General features: G+C 42.8%; 1 protein-coding gene across 1 annotated transcript in view; it reads left to right on the forward strand.

Annotated features, from left to right (window-relative positions):
- Window positions 1–12801, forward strand: part of TTLL7 (tubulin tyrosine ligase like 7) — a 116928-nt gene that overhangs the window by 33733 nt on the left and 70394 nt on the right. The window contains exon 9 of the mRNA XM_027873967.1: window positions 6301–6395. Within this exon, the coding sequence (XP_027729768.1) occupies window positions 6301–6395 (95 nt within the window). The remainder of the gene's footprint in view (window positions 1–6300; window positions 6396–12801) is intronic.

Consider the following 12801-nt stretch of genomic DNA (forward strand, 5'->3'; position numbering starts at 1 on the left):
CAGCATATAAGGAAGAGATTGGACTGGTCCTGACCCTTCCCTATTTGTTTTTGTTTTTGTTTTTTTTTTGCTACAGATGGAATAACTAGAATAGGCAGATACAAGGTAAATTTTGGCCAAGCATAAAAACAACCACCAAGCAAAAAAATTAACTTTCTAAAAATTATCGGTACTCTACAATGGACCTAGCTACCTTGGGATCACTATAAGTATTCATGTGGAGGCTAGATGAATGAACCTGTGTCTGGGGTGTGATAGAAGAGACCGCTGGATTGATGACCACCACAGTTCCTTCTTCCTCTAAATTTTATGGTTCTCTTATTTCTGGACGTACAAGATGATGTGGGAGAAAAGCTTACTTCTTGGTCTCTTCCTTTGGTTACTAGGCATAATCCGTTGGACTTGCCCCCACAAGTTATACTGTAGGAAGGCTGACACGTAATGATATTAAAGGCTTACTACCTACCTAAAGGACTTAGTTAGTTTCTCCTGCCCTCACAGCTCTCTCTCTATTCCTGACTCCAAGAGCCTTGAGCATCTAATTTTTGAGGTTCAGAAAGCCTCTCTTTAGGCTCCATGTTGTTGAATTATACACAGCTCAAATACAAACATATACAAATACACATACACATATTCCAACACCGAGAACAAAGGTATACCCACTCTCTCTACCAAGCCTGCCCATTCTCCTACTCCCACCACCAGCATCTACTTAGACAAAATTATAAAGTAAGTGTCGTTTACTTTCATGTTCTTGCCTTCTCTTTTGTGGACCCCTTTCTTCTTGCTACTCCCATAAAAATCTGGATTTACTCAGGACCTTGTGCTAGTCCTTCCAATTCCCAAAGCTTATCGCCTCCCCATTGACACTTAGTAACTGGCCTGTGTTAACTAATCTAATAAACTAATGGTGTGCTAATTCTCGAGAGACAGTGTTGCATAGTAAGTACAGTGCTGGACTTGGGAGTCAGGAGCCCATGGGTTGGGGACCTGCCTTTTAACTTATACTGTGTGAATCTGGGTCAGTCACTTAACCCCTCACTAACCGGGTGCCCTTCTTCCCCCCGGAGGACTCTGGCCAGGTTAGTGCTGCACTGGCAGAGGGGGTTTTCTCATTGAGAGTTACCTATACCAGAATTACTGGTCCACTCCCAAAATACCCAAACCATACCAAAACTAGGTGATTGTCAGGATTAAACGAGATGATATGTGGGAAACTTGTTTACTTATACATGGCGGTTGTGATTAATCTCGCTCTTTCTAGGTCTCACTATTGACCACACTTTTCTTCCTGCAGCCCTATCTAGATCTGGCTTGTACAGAGCCTGAGTGTGCCCTGTGGGTCCAGCATAATGTATTTTTCAATCTCAGAATACATGGACATCCAGGTTGTCCCCCAAGACTTAGTGCAGTTTAAGGCATGCCCTCTGTACACACAGACACACACACACATAGTTTCTTTTTTTTTCTTTCTTTCTTTCAGAGAGGACTTACTTTAAGGTTTTGGTCTATGACATTCATGTGTCACAAGGTTGTAGATTTAAAACTCAAAGGGACCATAGAGGTCAGCCAGTCCACACCACTCATTTTACAGATGAAGGAAATAACTCTCAGAGGGTTGAAGTGACACCCATTGGCAAAGGCAGGATTTGAACTCAAGTCCTCCATCTCCAAGTACAGTATGTCTTCCTCTGTAGCACCCTGCTGAGTGTAATGTTCTACAGGTAACAGAGTATTGTGAAAAGCCTGGCTGTGGAGTCTCACCTGGGCTGCAGGCAGGATGTGGGAAGGTCTGGTGGCCTCTTGGGGGGTTGGGGGGCTGTGCTTCATAATCTGTGAAATAAGGGAGTTAGACTCCCTGCTGTCTTAGGCCACTTCCCATTTCTGAAATTCTCTTATGGCGAAGCAGTCATGAGATAGCAGCATCCTCTCAGTCCACGGTATGATTTTTCTTATTGCTATTCAGACCATCCCCACTCTCTTGCCTGTCTTTGTGCCACAGTGGGAAAGTTGAGGGGCGCTGACCCCTGCTAAGGTCGGAGGCTCAGAGAGTTACCTCAGTGATGTCATTAGCATGCTACTGAGGCTTTTCCCTGGGAAAAGCCTTTCCACTCACTAGCCGTTTGTGATTTTCCCCTTCTTATTTCAAAATGAGGAAAAGATTTTTTTAGGCAAGGACAGAGGTATCAGTATCCTGGGATGGCAGGGCAGCATGATGGACACACTGTTTTCAGAAGGATATTCCCTTTTGGCATGTGGTAAATGAACCACTTAAATATACTTAGTCTGTCTTAATAGCTGTATGGTACCATTTCACAGCCTTCTCTTCCCTCCTCCCTTGTTAAACTGATATATTTAAATTGCATTAAGATCCCAGATGGGTAATAGAGTTTTTATCTAGTTTTAAAATTTAAAACTTCAAAAAAAACAGCTGGAAATCAAAGCTCGCCCCCAAAGCATGAGGTCTAAGTCCAGCCATTGCCTTGCACAGAGATGGAGAAAGGGGAGACTTGAGTTTTTTCTCCATTGTGTACTATTTGACATTGACCAAGTTGCTTAAACTTTGGGGATCTCACTTTTTCCAGTTCACAGTCCAGGTTTTGCACGTGAGATTTGGCTTGGGAATGTTTGTTATCAACGTAGAGGCAACAGATGATGGAGTAGAAGAAGCACTGGGCCCTGGGAGCAAGGAGACCTGAGTTCCAGTCTAACCTCAGTGATTTGCTGGGATTCACTTCAACTCAACAGACATTGATAAAGTGCTTATTAAGTAACTGTAGTAGTTGGGATGTCTTTGCTGGGAGGTAGATAGGAAGACAGAACAGCATCTGCCCTCAGAGTACTTATGTCTTACTGATCAAATCAGACGTGATTAAGTGAGATAATGTATATAAAATGCTGTGTAAACCTTAAGGGGCTACATCAGGATCAGTGATTACTCTTGTGAGAGGCAGTGTGGTAATAGATAGAGCGCTGCTCCTGGAGCCAGGAAGGCCTGGGTTCAAGTCCTCCCCTGACTGTGTGACTGAACAAATCACTTAACCTCTTTGTGCTCTGAGACTTTCAGTAGCAGGAGGACATGAACTCTGAAATTCCCTTATCTGATCACAGTCTGTGGTCATTGCATCTCTCCCCCTGCCTTGCAGCACCAAACCTTCTCCGTCATCTTCACAAGTGACTGCTTAGTTCTTCTCCGGGCCATCACCCTTGACTATATTCTTCTCCCTTCCGCAGCTTGACCCTCTTAGTGAAGCAGCCCAACTTGACACTGTCCCTTCTGTTGAGTTCCTTGGCCCCTTATCCTATCTCTGGTCTTGCTGTTGGACAGCTCCTACCACCTGCTACTGCCTAAGCCCCCATTCATGTGCTGGGAAATCACATCACTGTGCTGACTAGGCGAGGATAAATTTATGTAACATAATCTCAGCTGGGCCCTCACTGCTGCCAGGCAATCCTTTTATTCTTCCCTGATTAACTCCCCATCTCACAGTGGTGCTTCCCAAACCATTTCATTCCTCCTCAGCCCTCCCATGGCTCACTTCTCCCTCCTCCCACCATAATCCTCTTAGCTGAGAACTTTGTCTTATAATTCACTGAAAAAATTGATCCTTTTAGCAAAAAGCTCTCTCTTTCCCCCTTCTCCTCATTTCATTATCACCAGGTGCCTCACCTGTTAGATTGGCCCTTCTTGCCAAGGCAAACCCCTCAACCTACACGAGTGATCGATTCCCATCTGGTCTCATCCTGCAGAGTACTCCTTTTATTTTTTGCACTCTTAGTTAAACTATCTTCAGTTTCTCCCTTCCCTGTCTACCCCATTTAACAAAACAAAACAAAACCTTTCATTTGATCCATTTGTCTTCTCTAGCTATCTATCATATCTCTTCTCTTTTATGTGGCCAAACTCCTTAAGAAGGCCTTTACAATTGGCTCCTCCTCTTTATTTCCTTTCATTCTCTTTTTTAGCCCTTTGCATTCTGGCTTCTGGCCTCATCTGTCAACTGAAACTACTTTCTCTAAAGTTGCCAATGATGTCTTCATTGCCAAACCTAATGGATCTTTCTCAGTCCTCATCTTTCTTGACACCTCTGTAGCCTTTGGTACCATTGGCTACCCTCTTCTGGGTACTCTCTTCCCTCTAGGTGACACAGTCCTCTCTTGATTCTCATTTTAGTTTTCTGACCAGTCCTCAATCTTCTTTGTTGGATGTTTGCCCACTGAGTGTCCCCCAGGCCTCTGTCCTGAGGAGTCGTCTTCTCTGCTCCACCTACAGTATTTATTTCACTTGGTGATCTCATCAGCTCCCATGGCTTCAGTGATCATCTCTATGCTGTTGATTCTCAGATCTACGTATCCACCCCAATCTCTGTCCTAACTGCCAGTCTAGTATCTCCAGCAGCCTATTGCCTATCTCAAACTGGATGTCCAATAGATGCCTTAAACTCAGCTTATTCAAACTGAACTCATTGTCTGTCATCCTCTGCCAAACTCTTCCCTCTTCTTAACTTTCCCGTTATTGTGAAGAACACCGTTCTCCACCAGTCAGCCAGGCGCCATACTTGACTCCTCATTCTCTCTCATGCCCTATATCCAATCCAAGTGCTGTTGCTTTAGACTTCATGCCATCTCTTGTGGTCACCTCCCATCTCTTCTTGGACACCGCCACTGCCGCTTTCCTGATGCAGTCCCTCATTGCCTCATGCTTGGACTTCTGCAGTAGCTCTGCTGCTGTCCATCTTCCACTTAGCTCTCAACTGACTCTGCTTAAAGCATAGGTCTGAGCATGTCAGCCCTTCCCAGTGACTCTTTATGAGCTCCAGGATTAAGTCTGGAATCCTCTGTTTGGCATTCGAAGCCTACATACCTGAGATCCAGTGACTCTGCCTTCCTTGCTGTATGTCCTACAAGAGCAGCATCTCTCAACTTGGTGCATTTTCAATGACTGCTCCCCATGCCCAGAATTCTCTTTGACCTCGTCTCTACCACCTGGCTTCTTGGGCTCCCTTTAGGGCCCGGATAAAATCCTACCTTCTACAGGAAGCCTTTCTCAACCTCCCTTAATTCTAGTGCCTTTCCTCTGTTTATTAGCTCCAATATCTTGTATACTTGTTTGTATGTTGTTGTTTGCACGTCGTCTCTCCCATTAGACTGTGGACTCCTCGAGAGTATAGACTGTTTATTTCTTTGTATCCCCAGTGCCTAGTACAGAGCCTGAGGCCACGTAGGCATTTGCTAAATGCTTGTTGACTGACTGACCCTGAGTCTGTTTCATCAGTGAAATCACAGGTCCAGTCCCTCTCTTGTATTTGACTTGGGTTGGGTCATCTCCCTTTTCTGAGCCTCCATCTCTTTATACCTAAAATGGAGCCATTGGACTGGGCATGTTCTGCCAGGTTCATTCTAGCTCTAACATTCTGTGATTGTGTTATTTGGGATAAGTGACTTAGGCTGCATGGCCCCTGCGTTTCTCACCTGTAAAAACGAGGGAGTTGGGCTTGATATATTTAAGGAAAGGATCTTCCAGATCCAAATTCCATAACATGAAAAAATTGTATTGAAAGCAAAATGGCAAAAGCTCATTTTAATTTCCATCCAAGGATTTAAAGAAATCATTATGCAGGTTATCATGTAATATTCCTTTTCACCACCAGATGGCACCATCATATCATTAGTAAGGCAAATTGCCAAAAATTCAATTTGTGTTTTCTAAGATCTTCAGGAAATTGGAGAAAGAATGTTCTACTTAAGGGAAAAGTGAAATGCAGGGATTTTAAAGACAGCATCAAGTTAGCAGAATAGCAAAGAGAGGGAATTCCCTCTATGTGTAATCAATAATTAATGGTGTGGTAGGTAAATCATTGGATTTGCCTGCAAAAAAGGTGTTCAGATTCTGCTTCTGTTACTTGGAAGCCATGTACCTTGGATACATCACTTAACCTGCACCCCTTGTCCTCAGTTTCCTCTTTTAGTAAAATGAGGGAGTTAGAATAGATGATCTTGTAAGATCCTTTCCTTTTCTCAGTCCTCTATTTGTGAATTTTCTCTTTGCTGGGTTAGTAGTTGTCATACCTTTCATTAATCCAAAGGTTGCATGCATTATAATGGAACTACCACCATATCATGAAAGCTCTATTCTCTGATATCATTACATTTATAACTGTGCTCCTTTGGAGAACTAATTGCTCCCTGTTGTGTTTCACCGAAAGTGTTTATATGGAACCACCAATTCATTGTTAAGCAGTGCATGCTTATATTTATTGGCACTCAACATATGACTTCTTCCCCTTTTGTCATTTTTAGATTAATCGAGCCCCCAGCTTTGGAACTGATCAGAAAATAGATTATGACGTAAAAAAAGGAGTGTTGCTTAATGCCCTGAAGTTACTCAACATCAGGTAAAAATCTCTCTTTCATTCCCAAACTATTTTTTTTCTTCACGGTTGGCGCAGAAGAACATATTCTCAATTTGATTTCAGTTGGAGTAGGTAGGTCTTCTCTTTCCTGACTCCTTAGATCTACCAGTGGATATAAAACTCTGTCTGTTCTACCTCGGTACCACCTTCCCCTCACCTATTGCATTCTTATGGTATTTTGCTCACAGAGTTTCCATGAATGTTGTTGAATGACTGTGATTATATTTACACAGAGAATTATATAGAAGAGGGGAAAGGGTATGGATAGTGAAAAATAATTTTCTCGCTTATATAAAATATAGAGATATGAAGAGATTCAGGCTAAGGAAGAGAAGACTTGGGGTGGTAAGGAATGACTGCTGCCTTCAGATATTTGAAGGACTAACTTGTAGAAGTGGGAATATTCTGTGCAATTTAAATGGGCAGAATTAGCACCGGTGAGTGAAAGTTCCATGAAGGTAAATGTTAACTCAGTAGGAGGAAGAAGAAATATCTGACATAGAGATGTGTCGCAGATCTAATGGGCTTCCCTCCCCCAGAATTGTTCAGATCAGAAGCTGACTAGCTATCCATTAGGCACGTTGTAGAAGAGATTTGTGCGTTAGGTGTGAGTTTGAAGCCTATGGCCCTTTTAAGATGTCATGCAGTTCAGGGATTCTATGAGCCATAGAGCTGACTGTCACATTTATAGACCAGAAGAAGTACAGAACGCTTCAGAGTCAGTCCTTTGTGTTTGTCTCTGCAGGGATACTATCAGAGCCAGACTCCCTGGTTACAGGAGGGACTTTCTTAAGTGTCTGAAGCTGGAAAGGAGTCATTCATTGTAGGAGACAAATATAAGACTCTGTTAACTCCTTTGAGAAAGCTTCCTATTTAGTCTTACCAGGACCAGACCTGGCTTGTGAGAATATGTGAGGTAAAATAAAGTGAATAAGGAAAAAGCCAAGGACAGAATGATTAAAAGGGAATTGTTTTTTGGTTGTTTGCCAGATGTTTCATTTCAAGGGTTCTTAATCTGGGGTCTGTGGATAAGTTTCAAGGGGTCTCTGAGCTTGAATGTGAAAAAAAGCATTTTTATTTCAATTTAATTGGTTTCCTTTGTAATAGTTTGAATTTTATTTGATGCAACTTAAAACATTGTTCTGAGAAGGGATCAGTAGGCTTCAACAGATTGCTAACAGAGTCCTTAATGCAAAAAAGGTGAAGGACCCCTGCATTAATAGAATGTTACTGACATTTTCAGTGAAGAAATTCTGTGAGCAGGTATGAATATATTATTCTTTGTCTCCTGCATTCTTTCATTAGCAAAAAGCCTCCCTCATCTTTTTAGGTTGGCTTAATTGTTTGGTCATTGTTTGATCCAGTGTGATTAGCATGGGTCGTACATCAGTATGCTTGGTTAGTGTGCCCTAAGTTCATTTTTCCAAGGCGTTGATAAAAGTGTGAAACAGCCCGGGTCCAACCACAGATCCTTGGGGCACCCCGCTAGAGACCTCTACCCCATTGCCCATTTTTGGGTCAGGTCCTTCGACCAATTGAGAACTCACTTAACTGTACTGCTGCCTCTCCCAAATCTTTCCATCTTTTGCATGAGAAAAGCAGAAAGATATGTCAGATGTGACATTGAAATCTGGTTAAACTAACTCTACAGCCTTCAGATCAGCCTGGGGTTTTGATGCGACAGAGGCTCAGATACCGCAGCTACTTTCTTTCTGATATTTTCTGAATTTTACCAGCACCTGAAGTTAAGTTCATGAGTACAGATTGGGCTGACTCCGTTTTCTCCTCTTCTTTGGCAGTGGACATTTCTTCTTCTTCTGTCCGCGGTTCGCTCCCCTTCTCCACAGGCTCCGCGGTCCGAGCTCACCGGCACATCACCACCAGATGTGCTTGGGAGGCGTGTCTGGAGGGCTCTTTGGTTTTTTAGTACACCAGAATATGCTTTGGGCGTAGTGACTCTCACGACACACAGCAGGGAGTTTGTTAAGGAACTCCATTGTCAGCTTCAGCCCTCTGTTAGACACTTTTGCTCTGTCCTGTCCAGTTCAAAGATTATTCTCCCTGGGAGAGAAAGAGAAGTCAGTGTTGATCAGTTGTGCCTTCTCTTTGCTGTCCGTTAACATTGTTCCTGTTGTCATTGACCTACGCACCTGCCCCTTTTATGCCGTTTCCTGTCCCCCGCCAATTTTTAAAAAATCCTTTTTTGTTGTCTTTCACCTTCCTTGTCAGCCCTTGTTCCTTTTAAACTTTAAAGTTCTCAACATTCTGCTTCTAGAACAGTGGCCCCTTTTTGTATGCAATTCCTCTACTGTCTGCCCTTGCTACTATTTTATGCATTAATTTTAAAAGATCTACATTGGTCAGTGAGTTCCCTGTGTATCCACATCGACCTCTTTGGATAATACCCTTATATCCTCCCTCCTATTTCCCACTTTCTTTCTCATCTTAATTGCTGTACTTTGAGTCTTCAGAATTTCATTCTTGAGAACTTCTCATTTCTCCTGGACTGATTTTTCCTATAATAATTTCTTAAAGAACTATATAAATGAATAAATATTATTTGTTGCATGGAAAGAACTAATCTTTAGAAATCGATGGAACATGGGATTTAGAGCCAAATGAGACATTTGAGGCAATCTAGCCACATACCCCAATCTTACAGATGAAGAAGCTGAGGCTTAGAAAGTTGAAGTGATTTGACCAGGGTTACATGTGTTTCCCAGATAGTCAATATCATGGAATCCCAGAACATGTGATTGTAACGGAACACCTTCAATGAGGGGAAAGCCACTGTCTCTTTAGGTAGCCCACTGCCCTTTTGGATAACTGCTGTGACGAGACTTCAGCCCTAAATCTGCTTTCTTGGCATCTCCGTCCAGTGTACCTTCTTCTGCCCACCAGAGCCAAGCAAACCCGTTTAATTCCAGTTTCACGCGACAGACCTTCAACTTCTAGAATATAACCAAGTCTTCTCTTTTCCAGGCTAACCACTGCCTTCACCTGACCGCACACTTGGACTCAAAGCTCTTCACAGTGCCTTCCTCCAGACACTAAGGCTTGTGAACATTATTTAAAAACTGTGGGGCCCAGAACTGAGAGTAGCGTTGCCTGTCTCGGGATAGAGTGCAGAACAGCTCTAACGAGCCTTCTTACAGGTCCTGGAAGCCCAAGATCACACCAGCATTTTTTACTGCCTCATCATGCTGCTGACTCATCGAACCTGTAGCCCACTAATTGCCGTCTAAACGTGCCTCACCCAAACAATTTTTGAAGGTGATTTTTTGAATCCGAGAGTGACTTTACACCTGTCCCTTCTCACTTTCATCAGCATTCTAGTCTGTCCAGATCTTTGGTAGATCTTTCCTGTCATCCACTGTGTATAGCCCCTCCAGCTTTTTGTCAACCGCTGGTTTTCTGACTCCAAATTCAAGGTCTTTTCGGCTAGTCTACACTGTTGGTGGAAAGCGGAGGGAACCGTTGTTTTCCTAAAGTTACCTCCTGTACGGCATAGTTCTCAACTCTTAAAATAGCTCATAGCTTTAGAACTACAAGAGGTCTCAGAAGACTTTTAGTCTGAGATGGTTCCTCGTGTCTTCCTCTCCCTTCCATTTTTTTTAACAGAAGAGGAAACAGGCAGGTAGAGGATTCCTTTCTTCACTAAGCCCTTATGGGAAGTAAAATCAAAGGTGGGACCTTTGAGCCGGTCGGCTCAGTCAATTAGGGCACTATGTTCATGAGACCGAGTATGCCTAAGTCGTATGTCCCCAACTGGATCAAAAACTTTCATAAGACTGTTTCCTATGCGATGCGTCCATTGTCTTCTTGACAAGCCGGAGTTTTAAGATGTTTCAGATGTTCAGTGAGTACTGTGTTGTTTGAAGGTTCTATGAGTACTGTTTAACTTTGCATAGCTAGGATTTTTTTTTCTCCTCCTTGGCTCTGTTTTCTGCCTTTTCCATTCCATTCTATATACCATTGCCGGACCAATTTTCCTTAAATCCACTTTGAGTACATTATCTTCAATTCCGATAGCCTGTTGCATACAGCAGGTCTAAAGTCAAAGGCCCTCCGTGATCTCGTCTTACTATATTTATTTTAACCCTATTTCCAGCTACTTCCCAGTGAAACCCATCGGTTCTGTTCAGCTGGTTGTTTTTCCTACACGCTGTTCATCCCAGTGTGACTTTGCTCTAACTGTTCCTCCCCAGCAATGCCTCGCCCTTTCCTCTCTGTGCATCTGCAGCGTCCCCTTCGAGACTCTTGACCAACTCCGTCTTTCAAGCATCCGACTCTTCCAGCTCACACTCGTTTCTCCTTTTGTTGAACTCTGACAAGAATTCTGGTTTATGTCACCTAATTACGCTCCAATTATTTATTTGATTTTTCTTGTTCTGTGCACCCATTTCTCATTTATTAGATTGTATCCTCCTTTAGACCAAGGTCCTTGCCATACATATCCTTTTTTGTTTTTGTATCTGGCGTCTCCCCTGGTCCAATGTTTGCGAGTTACAAACTAAATACAATCTTCCTGATTAATTGCAGCACAACCTCTAACTCTGTTTCATTAGCATGTACTATTAGTCAGCAGGGAAGACAGAAAAGGGTGGAAATTGCTTAGGACGCTCTGTCTCCACCATCAGATTGATCTAAAGCTAATGGTAGATTGTTAGCATCGTGGATGATGCAGTATGTAGAGCACTGGACCTAGAGTCAGTGTGACCTGAATTCAAATCCCTCCTTGGGCACTTTGTATTTGTTTGTGCCCTTGGACGAGGTGATCTCTGTTCGTCTCTGGGCTGGCTCCCCACATTTTCTCTGGCTGTCTCCTGTGCCTGGAATGCTCTTCCTCCTCAACTTTGTCTCCGGGTTTCCCTGACTTCCTTCAAGTCTTAACTAAAATCCTGCCTCTCTTAATTTAAGTGCCTTCCTCTGTTAATCACTTCCTGCTTATCGTGCATAGAGCTTATTGGTACATATTTGTTTACTGGTTGTCTTCTCCATTAGGTTGTGAGGAACTTGACGGCAGGCACTATCATCTGCCTTCCTTTGTATCCTTGGTGCTTAGCTCTGTGTCTAGCATGTAATAGGTGCTTATTGACAATGCTTATTGACAGACTGTGTGTGACTCCCAGATCTGCCTGTCCAGACAACTTTGCTCAGCTCTGCCTCACTGAAATACAACCCATTGGCAAGTAAAGATGTCACCTTCGTGATATCAGTGGTCCTCTTTGAGAATGAAGGTCAAACAACAGCAATAACAATAATTGAATGACTGCCTCAGTTTCCCCATTTTTCAAATGAAGAGATAATAAAACCTTTTCCCAGGGTTATTGTCAGGGTCAATTGAGATAATGTTTGTAAAGTACTTTGCAGACCTTAAAAGCACTATGAAAATTCTAGCTAGTATTATTGTTAATAATGAAGAAATATGGCAGTATATGTTATGTAGTGGGCATGAGGAGCAAACAGGTAGATAGGCTTAGCATTGCACCTGGACTCTGCAAATGTTAAAGGACCTGGATGAGAGTAAGATGTCCCGTACCCTACCCTGGGTAGATCCTTTGTGGAGGCTTTATGAAAGTGCAAGCACCACGCGAAGTGAGTTGGCCTGATGGATGAGGAGAAGTGAGTGCTTACGAGGATGAGGTCAAGAAATCCGCAAAGTATACGGAGAACAGTTCAGAAGGACAAAATCTCTTTTGTCCTCTCATAAGGAAATGTTCAGTTTTGCTCTGATGGGGTTTCCCGGCTGAAGGAGTACTCTTTTCTCTTCATCTGAAATGTTTTCTGAAATGCCTTTTCTTCTGTTGGGACTTGTTAAAAGAATGACTGTTCCTCAACGAGGCCCCTTGCATGCTGCAGGCTCCGTGAGGGCGGGGGCATGTTGTGCACACAGCACAAACCCTGATCCATTTTGATAATCCAACAATGGTTGGATCATTGAATCTCATCTTGCCTTCTCCCAGCTCTGTGCACTTGCACAAACCATGCTGCGCTCCATTCCTGGTTCTTTCTACATCTTTTACTATTGACATTTTTTTATTCCTTCTATGATCTGCTCAAGCCCCACCCCCTCTATTCTTCCTTCCCTTATTACCTTCCTTCCTTGATTGACTTATTCCTCTCTTTTTGACCCTGTTCACTTAAAATATCGTAACTTATATTGGTGTCATTTGCTGTGAATGTATCTAATTACCTTACTAGATTGTAAACTCCTTGAGGTCCAGGATTATGTCATTTTAAAAATCTTTGTATGTATCCCCAGTGCCTAGCACTTTGCTGTATACACAGTAGGTACTTAATAAATATTTGTTGACAGTCTCTCTGAAATATATAGAGAATTAAGTCAAATTTATAGGAATACAAGTCATTCCCCAATTGATAAATG

This window comes from Vombatus ursinus, unplaced genomic scaffold (genome assembly GCF_900497805.2).
Source record: "Vombatus ursinus unplaced genomic scaffold, bare-nosed wombat genome assembly UNPS02014803.1, whole genome shotgun sequence".
In the NCBI taxonomy this organism is placed as follows: Eukaryota; Metazoa; Chordata; class Mammalia; order Diprotodontia; family Vombatidae; genus Vombatus; species Vombatus ursinus.